The 15,656-nt window shown below is 40.7% G+C and overlaps 1 protein-coding gene, 1 long non-coding RNA gene and 1 other non-coding gene across 4 annotated transcripts; 1 reads left to right on the top strand and 2 right to left on the bottom strand.

Annotated features, from left to right (window-relative positions):
- Positions 1-3: 3 nt before the first annotated feature.
- On the bottom strand, positions 4-3,193 carry LOC147352518 (uncharacterized). 2 transcript variants are annotated; one of them, XR_015148231.1, is made up of 2 exons: positions 3,061-3,193; positions 4-136 (listed from the first exon to the last, which is right to left on the bottom strand). It is a non-coding gene; the product is annotated as an uncharacterized LOC147352518 (long non-coding RNA). The 2 variants fall into 2 exon arrangements; XR_015148232.1 differs by lacking the exon at positions 3,061-3,193 and adding an exon at positions 2,576-2,713.
- Positions 2,725-15,221, top strand: C19H17orf75 (chromosome 19 C17orf75 homolog). Its single transcript, XM_086360254.1, has 10 exons — positions 2,725-2,903; positions 3,730-3,810; positions 5,970-6,095; positions 7,024-7,167; positions 7,556-7,613; positions 9,080-9,199; positions 9,971-10,035; positions 10,186-10,322; positions 11,151-11,254; positions 12,881-15,221. Exons 1-10 carry the CDS (start codon positions 2,764-2,766, stop codon positions 13,094-13,096), a joined length of 1,191 nt encoding a protein of 396 aa, XP_086216380.1. The 5' UTR covers positions 2,725-2,763; the 3' UTR covers positions 13,097-15,221.
- On the bottom strand, positions 9,486-9,557 carry TRNAQ-UUG (transfer RNA glutamine (anticodon UUG)). The gene has a single exon. It is a non-coding gene; the product is annotated as a tRNA-Gln (tRNA).
- Positions 15,222-15,656: the final 435 nt, after the last annotated feature.

Below are 15,656 nucleotides of genomic sequence, written 5' to 3'. Positions count from 1 at the left end.
TTGCGGGGTTTATAGAGCCTTGGCGGTCATCAGGGTATCAAAGAAGGTTGCCGGAAGGGTGAATGGGAGCAGGCGAGGTGGAGGAGAGGGTATCTCCCTAAGGGTGCAAAAAGTGCAAGTCTTTGAGCCTGAGCACCTGAAAAAAAGTTTAGAGGTAGTAAGGTTGGAGCTGGTAGTGAAGGGGCTGATGGCAACAGATGATGCTGAGGAGGCTGGCAAAGATGACTTCTTGAGATTCTCGAGCAGTCTGAGAAGTTGCGTTTTATGCTGAAGTCCCTGGGTAGCAACCTAAGAGTTTTAAGAGGACAGTTAGAGAATAACACAAATTAAGAGTGTAGTTGCTTTAGAGTCCAGGTGCTTGGGATCGCTTTCTACCGCCTATTTGCATGACTTTGGGCAAGCCACTTAAACTTTCTCTGCCTGCATTTAAAGCACAGTTTGTCATAGAGAAATAACTAGTAAGGTAAATTACATGTTCCTATTAAAAGGAAAAAAATAATAGCGGGTATCCATGAAGCATTTGTGTGCCAGACAAGGTGTAAGTTTTACATAACTTGTCCCACAAACCTGTGATGTAGGTGCCATTGTTAACACCCGGTTAATACAGATGAAAAAAAGGGAGAGCTTAAGGGAGTTGTAGGGAATTCCTTCGTCGTCCAGTGGTTAGTGGACCCTTAAGATCCTACATGGCATAAATAAATAAATAGAATTATCTTATTTTTTGTTTTAGGAAGAATGAATAAAATGCTTTTCTGCAACTAATGTCCTACTGCAGACCAGTTTGATCTCTTATCCAGGTTACTGTCACATTCTCTGACGTGCCTCTCAGACTCCAATCCACTGTTCTCACTATTGAGCCAAAATGTTTTACAAAACTCAACTCTAACTCAGCTCCATACTTCCTCTGTGACTGTGTAAATTACTTCAACTCCCCCACCCCACCCACATTTTTTTCTGGCTGCACCATGCCTCTTGGAGTGAAAGCATGAACCGCTAACCACAAAAAGGGAATTTTTTTGTAAGAGAGTTAGGAATAGAAGGAAAACAATATGAAGAGATATAGAAGACAGCCTCCGTAAGTCAGGGAGAGAAACTTGGAACAGACTCTTTCCCCACAGCTCTCCAAAGGAACCAACCCGGCTGACAGCTTGACTTTGGACTTAAAATTGTAGAACTGTGGGACGATAAATTCTGTTGTTTAGGGAATTCCTTGGTGGTCCAGTGGTTAGGGCTCAGCACTTTTACTGTTGGGACCCCAAGGTGCACAGCCCTCCAAAAAAATAAATTTTGTTACTTAAACCACTCAGCCTTTGGTACTTTAACAGGAACCCTAGAAAACTGAAACACTTATATACAGAAAATTCTAAGGAATACATTTTTTAAAAACCTAGAGCTAATAAGAGTTCAGCAAAGTTCACAATACAAAATCAATATACAATATAATATTGTAAGGCAATTATCCTTCAATTAAAAAATAAAATTTTAAAACAAAGGTCAATATACAAGAATCAATTGTACTTCTATACACAAGCAACAGCAATCTGAAAAAGAATTTAAGAAAATTTCATTTATAATAGCATCAAAAAGAATAAAAATTTAACAAACATTCAGAACTTATACTCTGAAAAACCAAAATATTGTTGTAAGAAATTAAAGATCTAAAGAAGTGAAAACAACAAAAAACCCCTGAGATTAACTGTCCAAATAAATGGCTTTAAGACATAAATTTAGGTCAAGTCATCTTTAATTTTGTGGTCTTGAGTTCTGGAGTCAGTGGGTTTGAAAGCCACTCTGCCACTTATTAGGGCTTCCCAAGTGTTCCAGTAGTAAAGAATCTGCCTGCCAATATAGGAGATGCAAGAGATGCAAGTTCCATCCCTGGGTCAGGAAGATCCCCCTGGAGTAGAAAATGACAACTACTCCAGTGTTCTTGCCTAGAAAACTCCATGGACAGAGGAGCCTGGCGGGCAACAGTCCACAGGGTGACAAAGCGTGGGATATGACTGAGCACTGCCACGTACAACCTTATTTTCCAGTGGACAAGTCAAGTAATTCTAGCCTTGGCTTACTCTTCTGTCAAATGGGATAATAATAATATCTACCTCATGGGGTTGTGAGAATTAAATGAATAAGTATTTGTAAAGCACTTAGAAAAGTCCTCACACAGAAAATGCTTAATAAATGTTAGCTACCATTTTTCTATATAAAGTTAAGGGATGTAGGTGTACTTTATTATCTTTAATACGGTGATAAGGTAAAACGTGCAAGAAAAAGATGCCTAGGCGTTACAAAAATCTTTTCTTTTTTCTGACGTGACAAAATCTTAAAACTAATTCGGCAGTTTTTGAGCCGCATAGGGCACGGGCTAGGACAGAGGGTATAGCAGTGAACAAGATGGCATTCTAGTAGCAGAGACAGTAAACACATCTTGTCGGGGTGATAACTGGGATGAAGAATTAAGCAATATAAGGGGATAGGTTAGAGACTGATGCGACAGCAGTGGAGGTGCCAGGGGGATGTTTTGCATAGGGCGGTTAAGAAGTTGTCTCTGAGGAAGTGACGTTTCTGCACAGACCTGAATGATGTGAGAAAAAGAAGACAGGAAAATCAGGGGGCATTCCAGCTTTCTCGACTGAGAGCCCGGGAAACCAGCGGAACGCAGATGCGCGAGGGCCGGGAGCCGGACGAGCCCGGCCATAGAGGACTGTACGGTACCGGGGGAGCGGTTTGGCGGGGACGCAGGGCCGCTCAGAGGCCGCCGCGATGCTCCCCTCCTTGCAGGAATCGCTGGATGGGGATGAAAAGGAGCTAGAGAGCAGCGAAGAGGGCGGCTCCGCCGAGGAGCGGAGACTCGACCCGCCGCCCAGCAGCCACTACTGTCTCTACAGCTACCGCGGAAGCAGGTGCAGCGCCCGGCCGCCCTTGTGGCCCCGCCCCGGCCCCGCCGCCCGGCCCCGCAGCCCACTCCGGGTTCCGCAGCTTGGCGGCTCCCAAACGCAGTCTTCTCCCCTCCCAGCCAAGGTCTCTGGCCCTCAGGGCCCTCCTCGCCTCACGCCATACTTCCCGGGCCCCAATCCTGGACTTTTGCGCCTGGTCCTCCCATGCCTCAGCGCTGTGTCCTTGACATCTTCTCAGCCCCTTCCTGTCACCTCTGCTTTTGTTTAGCGCAGTGCCTTGCACGCTCAATAAAGTCAATCCCCATCCCCCCTTTACTTCCTGTCATTGTCTCCCCGCTTTCCTCCGTCCCCACCCCTCTTCCCTCCCCCCACCTTCTGGTTACCGTCTGTCCTTGCTGCCTCTTCTCCCTCCTCCAGAGCCGACTTCCTGGGGCTCTTTTGGCCCTGTAAAGTCTTTTTGTTTTTGTTGGGGCTGCTTGTGGGATCTTGGTTCCCCCCGCAGTGGAAGTGCCGAGTCCTACTTGGACCACCCGGGAATTCCCTGTAAAGTGTGCATTTAAGAGAAAATTTCCTTGACATTTCTGGATATTTAATTTAGGCTTTCCTCTACCCTTTAAGTGGCCTGGAGAGAGAAGGGGCTCCTGTCAGCGCTGTTTTGTGGGGTTTCCCTGTCATTGAAGCTAGGCGGAGGAGGACGGGGTTCAAGTATTTCTACCTTGCAGCAGTTTTAGTGGTCTGTTTGCCCCCTTCCTTGCTTGCTGGGGGAGGGAGGGCATACTCCACTTGACTTAGAGCCCATAGTTCATAACTGAATTGGTTTTGTGGCGAGCAGATTGGCACAGCAGCGAGCGGACAGCGATGATGGAAGCCCAGGTGGCACAAATGCAGAAACTCCCTCTGGTGATGATTTCAGGTAAAAACAGCTTGGCCTTAAGCCGTGTATGTGCTTTTCTCCTAAGGGCATCTCTGGCATGCAGATGTCAATGGGTACCTTATCTGCCCTCAGCTTTCCCTGAATGAAACCATCAAGCCCCCTTCACCCCTAGGAACCTCATCTTATTTTCCTTTATTCATTTATTCAAGGCTGGGGCAGAGCCACATACCGTGGTGATTAGCACCATGTTGATTAGGCAGACAGTTATTCTGAGCTTCTTGATTGGAACTCCAGTAAATATTCAATATCATATGAGTATCAAAAAATTAAAAAAAAAAAATTTAAAATCCTCCTCTCCCTACGCCCCCCCATTGAATACCCTTTCATAGCTCTGCTGCTGCATACTGCAGTGTCAACTCCAAGCCAGCAGTGATTGCTGTCTCTTTTGTTCATTGATGTCTCCGTGCCTAGAACCTTGAGTGGTAGGTACTTGGCATAGGGTCGATGTTTAATATATATTTACTAAGGGAAGGAATGAATGAACCTCAACACTTGATGCAAAGTAGGGTATAGTACAAAAATATTATGTTCACCGAGAGGCTGGATGATGGATGATTTAAGAAATTTTTCAGGTGCTGTAACAGTATTGTGGTTATAGATACATACATATATATTTTTTAAATCCTCATTTTTTAGAGATATGTAATGAGAAGTTTAGGGATGAAATAATATGATGCCTGGAACTTGCTTCAAAATAAGTATGGGACTTAAGAGAACAAACTTATGGTTCGCCAGAAGGGAAGGACTGGGGGAAGGGATAATTAGGGAGTTTGGGATGGACATGTAATCACTGCTATATTTAAAATGTGTAACCGACAAGGACCTACTGTAGAGGACATGGAACTCTGCTTAATGTTATGTGGCAGCCTGGACAGGAAGGGAGTTTGGGGGAGAATGGATACATGTGTGTGTATGGCTGAGTCCCTTTGCTATTGACCTGAAGCTATCACAGTGTTGTTTGTTAATCGGCTATACCCCAATACAAAATCAAAAGTGTAAAAACAAAAAAGTCCAAAATAAGTCTGGGAGGTGGAGGGTATGGACAACATGGGAGTACAGATGAAAATAAAATGTTTTATAATTTTTATTGGAATATAATTGACTTACAATGTTGTGTTGGTATCAGGTGTACAGCGAAGTGACTCAGTTTTGCATATACGTACATCCACTCTGTTTTAGATTCTTTTCCCATATAGGCCATTACAGAGTATTGAGTTCCCAGTGCTATACGTAGGTCCTATACCTACATTGGTCATGTAGGTTGGTTGGTACATGTAGGTTCGTTATATTATTCTTTCTACTTTTCAGTGTTTGAAATTTTCCTTAATGTGGAACCAAAGATGTGAGGCATATTGGGTTCATATTCTCTGTTGGGAAGTTTGGTGATGGAAAATCTTCTTACATATTCAAATTATAGTTTCTGTTTATATTCTAATCTCAACCAAACTGAAATGTGTGTGTCTAGGTCATAAATAATCACTGAGCTGGTGTGTTTATTCATGGGCAGTGGGTAGTTGGAGGTTTGAGGGAAGAAGAGGAGGCATGAAATAGTAGAAGATGTGAGTGGACCAGGAGATGGCATGAGAGCTGGGCAGCGGTCAGGGCCCGCTGGTGGCTGGTGGTCATTGATTTCAAATGAGACTAGCCACTGTGGTGGTGGGCTTTTGTCCAGCCACATTCAGCTGCACAGGGGCAGGTGCAGACTAGGTAGAGAACTGGACTAAGCAGGGCTGAAGCTTTGCTAAGCAAATACCAGGAGGCGAAAACAAAGGGGTTGAATGAGAATGTATGCGGGGCGGTGATCGTAATGACTGGCCGTGGAATTTAAGCTGGGTAAGGAGAAGGGAGGTGAGGATGAGAAACTTGAGGTTACTGTGAAAAAGAGGTAAGGTCAGTGGGTTTGAGGGGTCCCAGTGGAGTCATAATACTAAAGAGAATGAGCTAGAAAGGTAGGACTACTTTAAACAGATGAGGCAGATCGTACTTGGTGACATACATCCCTAGAAGCCTCACCAACAGGACCCAAACAGAAAGCTCTGCCGAGTCCTTAGTGAGGGCTTTTAGCAATGTCCTGTCTGACTTACTGGGTATAAATGCAGAGTCCACTGCTAAGGAACATGTGTCTTTCATTTGTCAAGCCTCTCCTTAGTGGATACTAATCTACCATCTGAAGTGGAGCCAGAGCTACGCAGTTTCATCGCGAAGCGTCTTTCTAAGGGAGCAGTCTTTGAAGGGCTGGGTAATGTTGCAGCTGTAGAGCTGAGGTAAGTGTAAAATGTGCTGTGTCCTGAGGTTTTATTTCTGAGCTAAATATGGGAAGCGATGAGAAACTCCAAAAGATCAACTCTGGCTAGACCTGCAAAGTTCATCTTTGTTTCCTGGCAGCTGAGCCGTGGGTCTCACACACACACACACACACACACACACTTTTGAGGAATGAAATTAACTGAATGGCAGAGACCCTTCCTGCTAAGGGTACATATTTAGTCTTGTACTTGGGAGAAATGAGCTCATTACCAAAACTGAAATTGTACACTGTACAGTTGTAAAGGGCTTTCACAAGCTTCAATGCCATTCTCCTTACAAAGGGGTGATAAAGCATATACTCTTACTTCCTATTTCAGATGAGGAAATAAACTCAGAGAAGTTAAGTTCCTAAGGCCAGTCACATTGATGGAATTCAGGCTTAAATATAGGTGTCCTTGGTTGAATTCCAGCCATCTTTCCATTACACCCCTTGATTGTAGTTCACTTCAGACCATGATATTGGCATTGAGTCCCTTCAGGAGTATGAGGCCACATCCCAAAGGTAAGACCACAGGGTCAACACTTCACATCCTCCTGGAGCTTCAGTGATTCGTGTATGTTTATGGGAGGGAAAACACAGATAAACCATGTAAACATGGGTAAACCGTGAACAAGAGTGGAATTTGTATGAATTTTTCACATAAGACAGAAGAATTCAAAGAAATTCTGTGTTTGTTAGGTGCTGCTTTAGCTAAAGCCCATTACGATGAAGGTTCACTTTCGTCTGTTGTTACCAGTAAACCAAGGAGAAGTCTGGGAAGCTCTAAATTACAGAGCAGTCTAACGATATTGCCAGATCAGGATGACCAGCACTCAGAGAAGCCTACAAAACAACATACATGAGTTGTCAAAAGAATGCATTTTAGCTTTTTCTTTCTTTTCTAGAATTCCAGGCTACCGAGTCGGTTGTTATTACTGCCTTTTCCAGCAAGAAAAACTGCTTCCCCAAACAGCATCAACGGACTCTGAGCAGAAGTCTTCAGAGTATGTGGTCTGTTTTTTAGGAGGGTCTGAAAAAGGACTTGAGCTATATCCTTTCTTTGGTCTCTGAGGATATCAGGAAGGAAATGCTGGCAGGCAAGTGGAGGATTATCACTACCAACCCCCGAAAAGCCTTTCTACCTCTTATGCATTAACTTCAATCTCATACCTTCATACAACCAGTTTGTCTTCACTTGTTTTTATCATGAATTTATTTATTTTTGGCCACTCGGCTTGTGTGATCTTGGTTCCCCAACCAGGGATTGAAACTGAGCTCTTAGGTGGTGAGAGCATGGAGTACTAACCACTGGTCTGCCAAGAAATTCCCATATCGTGGCTTGTTTTAACCAACAGATATTTAAGAGATTTTCCTATTATCCATTGAGAGATAAAACCCTGTCTTGATTCATCCTTTATCACTTCCTTAAGAACATACTTTCAGGCTTGAATTGGACAAATACATTCAAGGGCTGAAAAATAACATGAACTGTGAGGTAAGACAATTGCATTAATATTTTTAAAGACCCAAATGACTAACATTATGTGACTGCTGTTCTTATCAAAGCATCCAGGTGGGCACAGACACTTAAATTCTGAAAATGTGCTACTTTGTGGGCTAGTAGGAAAGTGCTGTTAAGAGGAGCAAGGGACACAGTGCTCTAAGTTTCACAAGACTGCTTGTGATGTTTTGTATCTATGAAAAATTCAATCCATTAAGTTCAAAGGTATACGGTCACATGCCAATCAAGGAAGAAGATGCTGCTTTCCTGATTTCTAGACATAGGATTTATACTCTGGACAGAACTAATGGCTTATGAAGCCGTTGGCACCAGAGACATGCTGTGCAACGGGATGACTGTCCTTGAACTCAACCTCAAAGATGTTTAGAAACATCCCGTTATTCATTAATCGATCTTTTGTGAATTAGATACATCCATATTGATTCCTTTATCCATACCTTTTAAATACTGTGCGTTTGGTTTGTTGGAGTTAAGTATAACTCATAAATTTTCTACCCATTACAGGTGGTAATAATTCCTTTTCCTTGTCATGCCTGTGCTTACAAGGCAGTACAGAGGGGAATGACAGCATCGGAGTGAGCCAGGGATACAAGCAAGTCTAGGGTAGCTGCTCTCCCAGGATGGGGTGCTCCCACCAGTCCCTAGGGAGCAGCAGAGCCAGGGAAGCTGGATGAGCTCCTGGCAGTGTGTCCGACCACACCGGAGTGGGCTTGAGCACTTTGATGTGTTGACCTCTGTCCTTCCCTGTTCGCTTTCAAATGTTAGTGAGCTGTCTGCGTTCCTTCAGTCATTCAACAGGCCCTTTATAAGCTCATCCATGGATGTTTCGGAAACTGTACCAGATGCTTGGGGAGATGAGGATTTTTTTTCCTCCCCTTAAAGAGTTTTATTCATTAATTTTTGGAGATAAGGATTATTAAGAGAGTATCTCTGGGAGTTCACAGCACAGTGGGAGGAGATGGACATGTAAATGCCCTAACTCCTTTCAGTGAAGAAATAGCATAGAACCCTATTAAGTCAGTTTCTTCATTTTATTTTGTATTTTTTTAGTTTCTTCATTTTATATAATGCATGTTTTAGTGTGTTTTTTTTTTTAATGCAGTACTGAATTAATCCCCTCTCTGCCTAACAAGCCCAGCAAAGTTATATCACAATTCCTTTTTTTGTTTTTTGGCTGTACCTCTCTGCTTTTGGGATCTTAGTTCCCCAACCAGGGATTGAACCCAGGTGCCTGGCAATGAAGGGCAGAGTCCTAACCACTGAACTGCCAGGAAATTCCTACAATTCCTTTTGTTTTAATTGGTGGCATTAGCTTAAAAAAGAAGGAGGTGTTGGTCCCCATTTCTTTTCACTGCCAAGAGTATCATGAAGAAAATGTTAAGTGTATTAATTAAGGTGAAGGCTTAGATCAAAGCAAATGACATTCTCTCTTAATCTAGGAAAGTGGTGGGGAGAACCACATCCAGTCTTACCTGAGCAGCTGGTTTGCAGATGTTGTTTGCCCCATCCAAAGGGTGGTCCATCTCTTTCAGGAGAAGCTCACCTTTCTGCTACATGCTGTAAGTATTGCCCAAACGAAAGTATTTCCTTCATTGAGGATCACTTTGGCATAGTTTGGTTTACTTAAAGACATACTTATTTTCTCTGAACATTACTTATTACTTCCACCTGCCCTCTGAATATTCATTCAGACTATGCTTGCAATAAGGATACACCGCACTCTGTTTACACAGATCCAGAAAGTTACACTACGAAGGTAGAGTTGCGAATACTATCTTCTAATACAATAAAACATTTTAATCACTTTTTCTTTTTGGCTGTGCCATACGGCTTATAGAAACTCAGTTCCCTAACCAGGTATTGAACCCGGGCCACAGCAGTCAAAGTGTTGAATCCTAACCACTAGACTACCAGGGAATTCTCTAAAATAATTACTTTTTGAAGTGATGTGGGAGACATGTGATTTCTAAAACAATTTGAAGAGGAAAATGGAAATCCAAAGTAATTTTTAACTATATAAAAATGCCCAAATAAAATATTTAATAGAATATCTGGACAGTGGGGAAGGCTTGAGTAAGTGGCCAGGTTTTTCATTTTTCATGTGGTGGGTGGATGCAGCTGAGCCTGGACAGCCCCTCAAGCCCAGGTAGTAAGGCTAGGTTCCCGACCATCAGTGAGCAGCTGAACACAGCTCTGGAGAGCTCCGGGGCGGTGTCCAGCAAACATGGTCTGGTGCGGTGGTTGTTGGGGGAGGCGACGTTTAGTCACTAGCTGCTCTGCAAGGAAAATTGGCATACGTGTATCAACTGGGCGTTATTTTTCTCTCATAGGCTCTGAGTTATACTCCTGTTGAGGTTAAAGGATCAGATGAAAAAACAAAGAGAGACATTCACAGGTAAAGAACAGTTTTGCAAAGAGAGCACCTTTTCCTCAGCCAGTCTGATATTTCTGTTTTGAACTCCCCCACCACGCAATGCAGAATGAATTTGCTTTCTCCCTCCCATCCTGTAATATACTTTGTGGAAAAAGATTGTATGTATGGCAGGTTTCTGAGCGTGGCTAGTCTCCAAGGCCTTATTCACGAAGGCACCATGACATCCTTGTGCATGGCCATGACGGAGGAGCAGCAGAAGTCTGTGATCATCGACTGCAGCAGCTCCCAGCCTCAGTTCCACAATGCAGGTGAGCCACAACCCTGGGAACAGCCTTGTCAATCACTGTTTTCACATGGACAACAAATGACACAAAGTTATCCTCCCTGCCCTGTGCAGTTTTACATGTTTATCCCCAAATCGCCAAAAACAAGAGCATTTCTAGAAACATGGAAATCATGACATGCCTAGCAATTCTACTCCTAGGTATATAGAGAAACTCTTATGTATGTACACAAGGAGACAAATACAAGACGTTCATAAGGGCACTGTTTGCAAGGAAAGAACTGAAAGCAACTCAAGTGTCTGTCAACAGGAGAACTGCTAAGCTGTTACACTCATACAGTGGAATACTATACAGCCGTGACAGCGAGTAAAGTAGAGCTATATCTCTCCGTATAGCATCCAAACATACTATATAGTGAAAGAGCTGTTAAAGAAAAGTACAGTTTTAACATGCAAATTTTTTTACACTATATAGGGCTTAGAGATAAAGTATGTGGCAAAGGTTTAAAGAAAGACATGGGCATGATAATCCTTTCTGATGGGAAAATAGGGGGATGCAGCTAGGAAGATGCATGTGGGAGCTTCGACCAGTTTGGTATTTCTTAGCCAGGTGGTGAGTTAAGGTTTTTTTAGACCAATATAGAAGCCTTAAATAATTCATTATAAGTGTTTTTATAAATGAGGAAAGAATATTGTGATGTATACGAATATTGAATCCTTGTGCTGTGCACTTGAAATTTATATAATGTTACATGGTTCAATTATACCTCAATTTAAAAAAGAAAATAAAAAGAAAGGAAGAATAAATGTCTTGTGATGTTACTTTTATTCATTTTTCTAAAATATTTTATAGGGAGCAACCGGTTTTGTGAGGATTGGATGCAGGCTTTTATGAATGGTGCTGAAGGAGGTAACCCTTTTCTTTTTCGACAAGTCCTGGAGAACTTTAAACTAAAGGTAACTAATTGGCTGTGTGCCAAGTGCCACATATAATCTTTGTCACAAAGTTTAGTTAGTACCAGTGACCAGGAAACAAATCTGCTTCACAGCTATAATGTCTGTTAACTAGAACACTTTCAAAACTATAATCCTCAATTTCCATTTATACCAATAGCATTGAAAGTGCCAGTTTCCCCAAACCCAGACACCACCGGGTATCTAAACTTTTCGTCTTTGCCAGCCTGACAGGTGACACTGGTATATCACTATTTTTATTTGTATGTAAAAATTTCAATTTGTTTCAACCAAAACCAAAACAGTCCACCCATTTCTCCCACTCCCTATCTGCTGCCTCTGTACTCTGAGTCCATGAGTTGTTTTTTATATATTTATATAAAAATATATATATATTTGGATTCCACATGTAGATGTCTTTCTCTGTAGAACCTGTTTCGCTTAGCATGAAGCCCTTGTTGGCAGATCTCATTCTTCTGTTTACTGGCTGAGTGGTATTCCATTGTGTGTATATACCACAGTTTGTCCATTCACCCATCAGTTGACACTTGGGTTGTTTCCATGTCTTGGCTGTTGTTGGTGATGCTTCAGGGAACATGGCACTGCAGATATCTTTCTGAGTAGATGCTTTGGTTTTCTTCAGAGAGATGTCCAGAAGGAGCATTGCTGGATGGTATTTTTTTCATTTGGATTATTACCTTAATGTATATTCCCAAAAGTGGGATTACCAAGTCAAGGGTTTTAATGTTTTGGTTTCTATTACAAATTGCCAGCTTGCAGTTCAAAAAAAATAGGAAGAAATTACAGAATGTTCAGCAATGTGTATGGGTTTTCTATGCAGAACCTAATATAACAGTTTTTTATCAGTCTTATTTATTTTTATTACTTTAATGTTGGCACTCTATAGCTATTCAAATCTGTCTTTAATTATTATTCAGGCTGAACATTTTTTCATGTTCGTTTAGTATTAGCAAATAAACAGAAAGACATTTTGATGGAGCAGATGTATCCACTATGATATAGTGACATTAGAAATAGTAAAGGCAATACTAATGAAAGGTATTACCTGTCATTCTTTATATATAAACACTATCTTTATATTTTTTGATGAATTGTCAAGTAAAGTCCAAGTTTTAACCACAAATTTGCTTATTCTGTGTTTTTGCACTGTAAGCCTTATTCATAATAATTAAAATGATGTTCTAATTTTTGAAAAACAAACAAGAGCTAGAATCTTCCAAAGGCATTTATAGTTTTCAGTGGCCTCTGTGTATGTATCATTGCATTTCCAATAAATTGAATTGAATGCTTGCTTATATTTTAGGGACATCCGTCTTATAATTTACGGCATATCTTAGTTGGGAAGCACAAAAAACGTAGTTCCATGCCTAAAAGTTCAGAATTTTGTTGGGGAGGCATGTTGTCACCTTATTTAGGAGATTTGTATTTTTACTTTATGTCAAAGATTTTGTTGTATCAAGGGCAAAGCATATTAGCAATTAAAATAATTGAAATAAAAGGCAAACATTTCATTCACATATAGTTGAGTTCTCAGCTGGATAGGAGATCTTTTTCAAGCTTCATTATTATCTCACTGAACACATAGTTAACTGGGTAATCTTTTTCTAGGCCATACAAGACACAAATAATTTGAAGAGATTTATCCGGCAGGCAGAAATGAATCATTATGCTTTGTTTAAATGTTACATGTTCCTAAAGAACTGTGGTAGTGGAGATATCCTTTTGAAGATTGTTAAAGTGGAACACGAAGAAATGCCTGAAGCCAAAAATGTGGTAGCTGTCCTCGAGGAATTTATGAAAGAAGCTGCTGCCCAGAGTTTTTGATGACGTATTTGGAGATGATTGTATTGTGAAGTCCTGCAAGCCGTGGTGTTTAAAACTGTGGTAGTTTGGTAACTGTCATAGGATTGCTATTTCAGATTATTTGAAAACACATTATAGATTTTCTCATTTTGTATCTTCAAGATTAAACCCAATTAGATGTATAAATCTGAGGCACGTCTTCACAGTCATAGATAGATGTATGTTAGAACTGTGAAATTTTTACATTGCTGGTCCCATAACTTCTAGCTTCAGGGAATTGTTGCTTAAAACCTTCAGAGGTGATTTTGTGGCTTCTCTGAGGAGTTTGCAGTATTTAGCAACTTTCCCTCCCAGAAAAATCATAATACTTCTTTCCCAAGGTACTGTTGTTGTTTAGTCGCTAACTCATGTCTGACTCTTTTGGTGACCCCATGGACTGCAACCCGCCAGACTCCTCTGTCCATGGATATTGAAGTGGGTTGCCATTTCCTTCTCCAGGGGATCTTCTTGACCCAGGGATCAAACCCTCGTCTCCTGTGTTGGCAGGCAGATTCTTTACCACTGAGCCACAGGGAATCCCTCAATGTACTATAGCTTCTTTCAAAAAACTTATTCCTAGTTTTAGGACAGATTAACACCATGCCACCATTTCAAAGACAGATCTCTGCATCCTGTGGGTGCTTGATGGATTTTTTTTGTCTGATTGATAATGGCATGGATGATGAAGGCAGCTTTTATGTCAATATGCAAATAAATCATGAGTGTGTAAGGAATTAAATGAACTTTAAAAATAGGTGCACTAGCTTCAAGATAAGATATTATCTCTGATGGAAAGCTACTGCAGAAGTGGCCCCATCACTTTTCTTCATTCTTTTGTTCACAGGTATTTGCCAAGAGCCTATAATTTCTCTTTTTCTTTTATATGAAAATGCTGGAGTTTTTAAATGGAGTGTTAAAAAAGAAACAAAGTACATCAATTTTACAAGCAAACAAAATAAAGAACTCGCACAGAGATTCTTCACATTGATTTTAGTTTTCTGTACATGTGTTACAAGCCTTATATTGTTTTACTCTGAATCAACTGAAAGTGCCCTGCGTTAGAGCCACTGATAATTCCCGTGGAAGCCAACTATAGCTACACACATATGACTGCAGTTTGTTCTGCATAGCTCTTTAATAAATCCATTTGATAATGATTTTTGTTTGGAAGATCAGAAGTCTTCTGTTCTCACTGCCCTCAGGATGCTCAGAGGAACAGAAGCCCGTAAAACTCCTCTCCTAAACTCATCTAAATTCACATTAAGTGCTGAGTTTTAACTTTCAAGATAACTGACAACGGCCTTCTGCTTTTTCTTCTACAGAAACCTAGAGACATGACTCACTGAGCCATTTCTTTTCTTTAATGGGAAATACAATTCAGGATCCTCATAAAGGCTTTCATATAGTTTTAAACTTTAATAACTTGGATTGTAGTCAGTGTAGAAAAAAATCCAAGTACCATCTTTTTTATAGCATTCACAATGACTATGGGAAATTTTATGGTACAACCCTTGAATCTGACTTTTTCTAAGGTAGGGTTGCCCACTTGGAAATCAGTTTTTTAAATAAATAACATTAGGACATCAGCATTTTGAGTCTGGAAAATATGTTTTTCATTTTCAAATTCACATATCATTCAAGAGTCCATGTTGTAAATAGCATTTAAAAGCAAATATATTACCTGCTTCAAGTCATTTATGGATAGAGTCAAGGCATAATTACATATTCTTTATATGTACTTTTATATATATTTTTGGTAATGTAGGCTCATGACATCACACAGTTATATACAATACAGTCTTATTTTAAAAGTGTGTGTCTATCACTGCTGTAGACAAGGAAAATAGTGATATGGAGCTGACTGTCTTGTGGGCTGTGAGAAGAAACTCAGAGTTTGTGACCAAAAACATGTATTATATTCAAATTTTAATAAGCTAATATATTAACTTTCAAAGTTTTAAAAAGCATTTGTTAAGTGTGGAATACATTGTGTATTATTTGTGTGCTATACACACAGGAAATGTATGTTTGTCATGGATCAAAAATGGTCTCAATTTACCTGTAATTATATTTATTATAATAACAATAAAACTTAGCTTCTCAGCAACACAGTCATTTTTATTCAGTGAGCTCAATTCTCCAGTCTGACATTTTTATTAATTCACAGCAAGTTTTGAGGGAAATTATACTTGTTTGGCTAAGGAATTTGTTGAAAAAAATCAAATTGCCTGCTAGGAGACATCTTTCTGCAACCTGCAGGAGGCATTAGGCAGACTATATGAGCAATTTCCATCACAGTGTTTTATTCATCGTCCAGTATGCTTACACCTGTCTAATTCAATGGCCCGACTCAATTCTTTTCACTCTCATTCATTATTAACCATGACAGAATGCCTGTCCTTTACCAGAGGAGTACTTACACCAAATGCCAGGAAAGCCTGCAAACGTCTCAGAAATAAGATTCAGTTACCAGGACTACCTTTCTCCTAACCATGAGTCTTCTCTGTCATGGAAACCCCACTGGCTTCAACGAAGTCTTTCC

The sequence above is a fragment of the Bos grunniens genome, chromosome 19, assembly GCF_055505025.1.
Source record: "Bos grunniens cultivar Pamir isolate PY7600 chromosome 19, Bosgru_T2T1.0, whole genome shotgun sequence".
In the NCBI taxonomy this organism is placed as follows: domain Eukaryota; kingdom Metazoa; phylum Chordata; class Mammalia; order Artiodactyla; family Bovidae; genus Bos; species Bos grunniens.
Note: the sequence above shows the minus strand (reverse complement) of the source record. Positions and strands in the feature narration are given on the sequence as shown.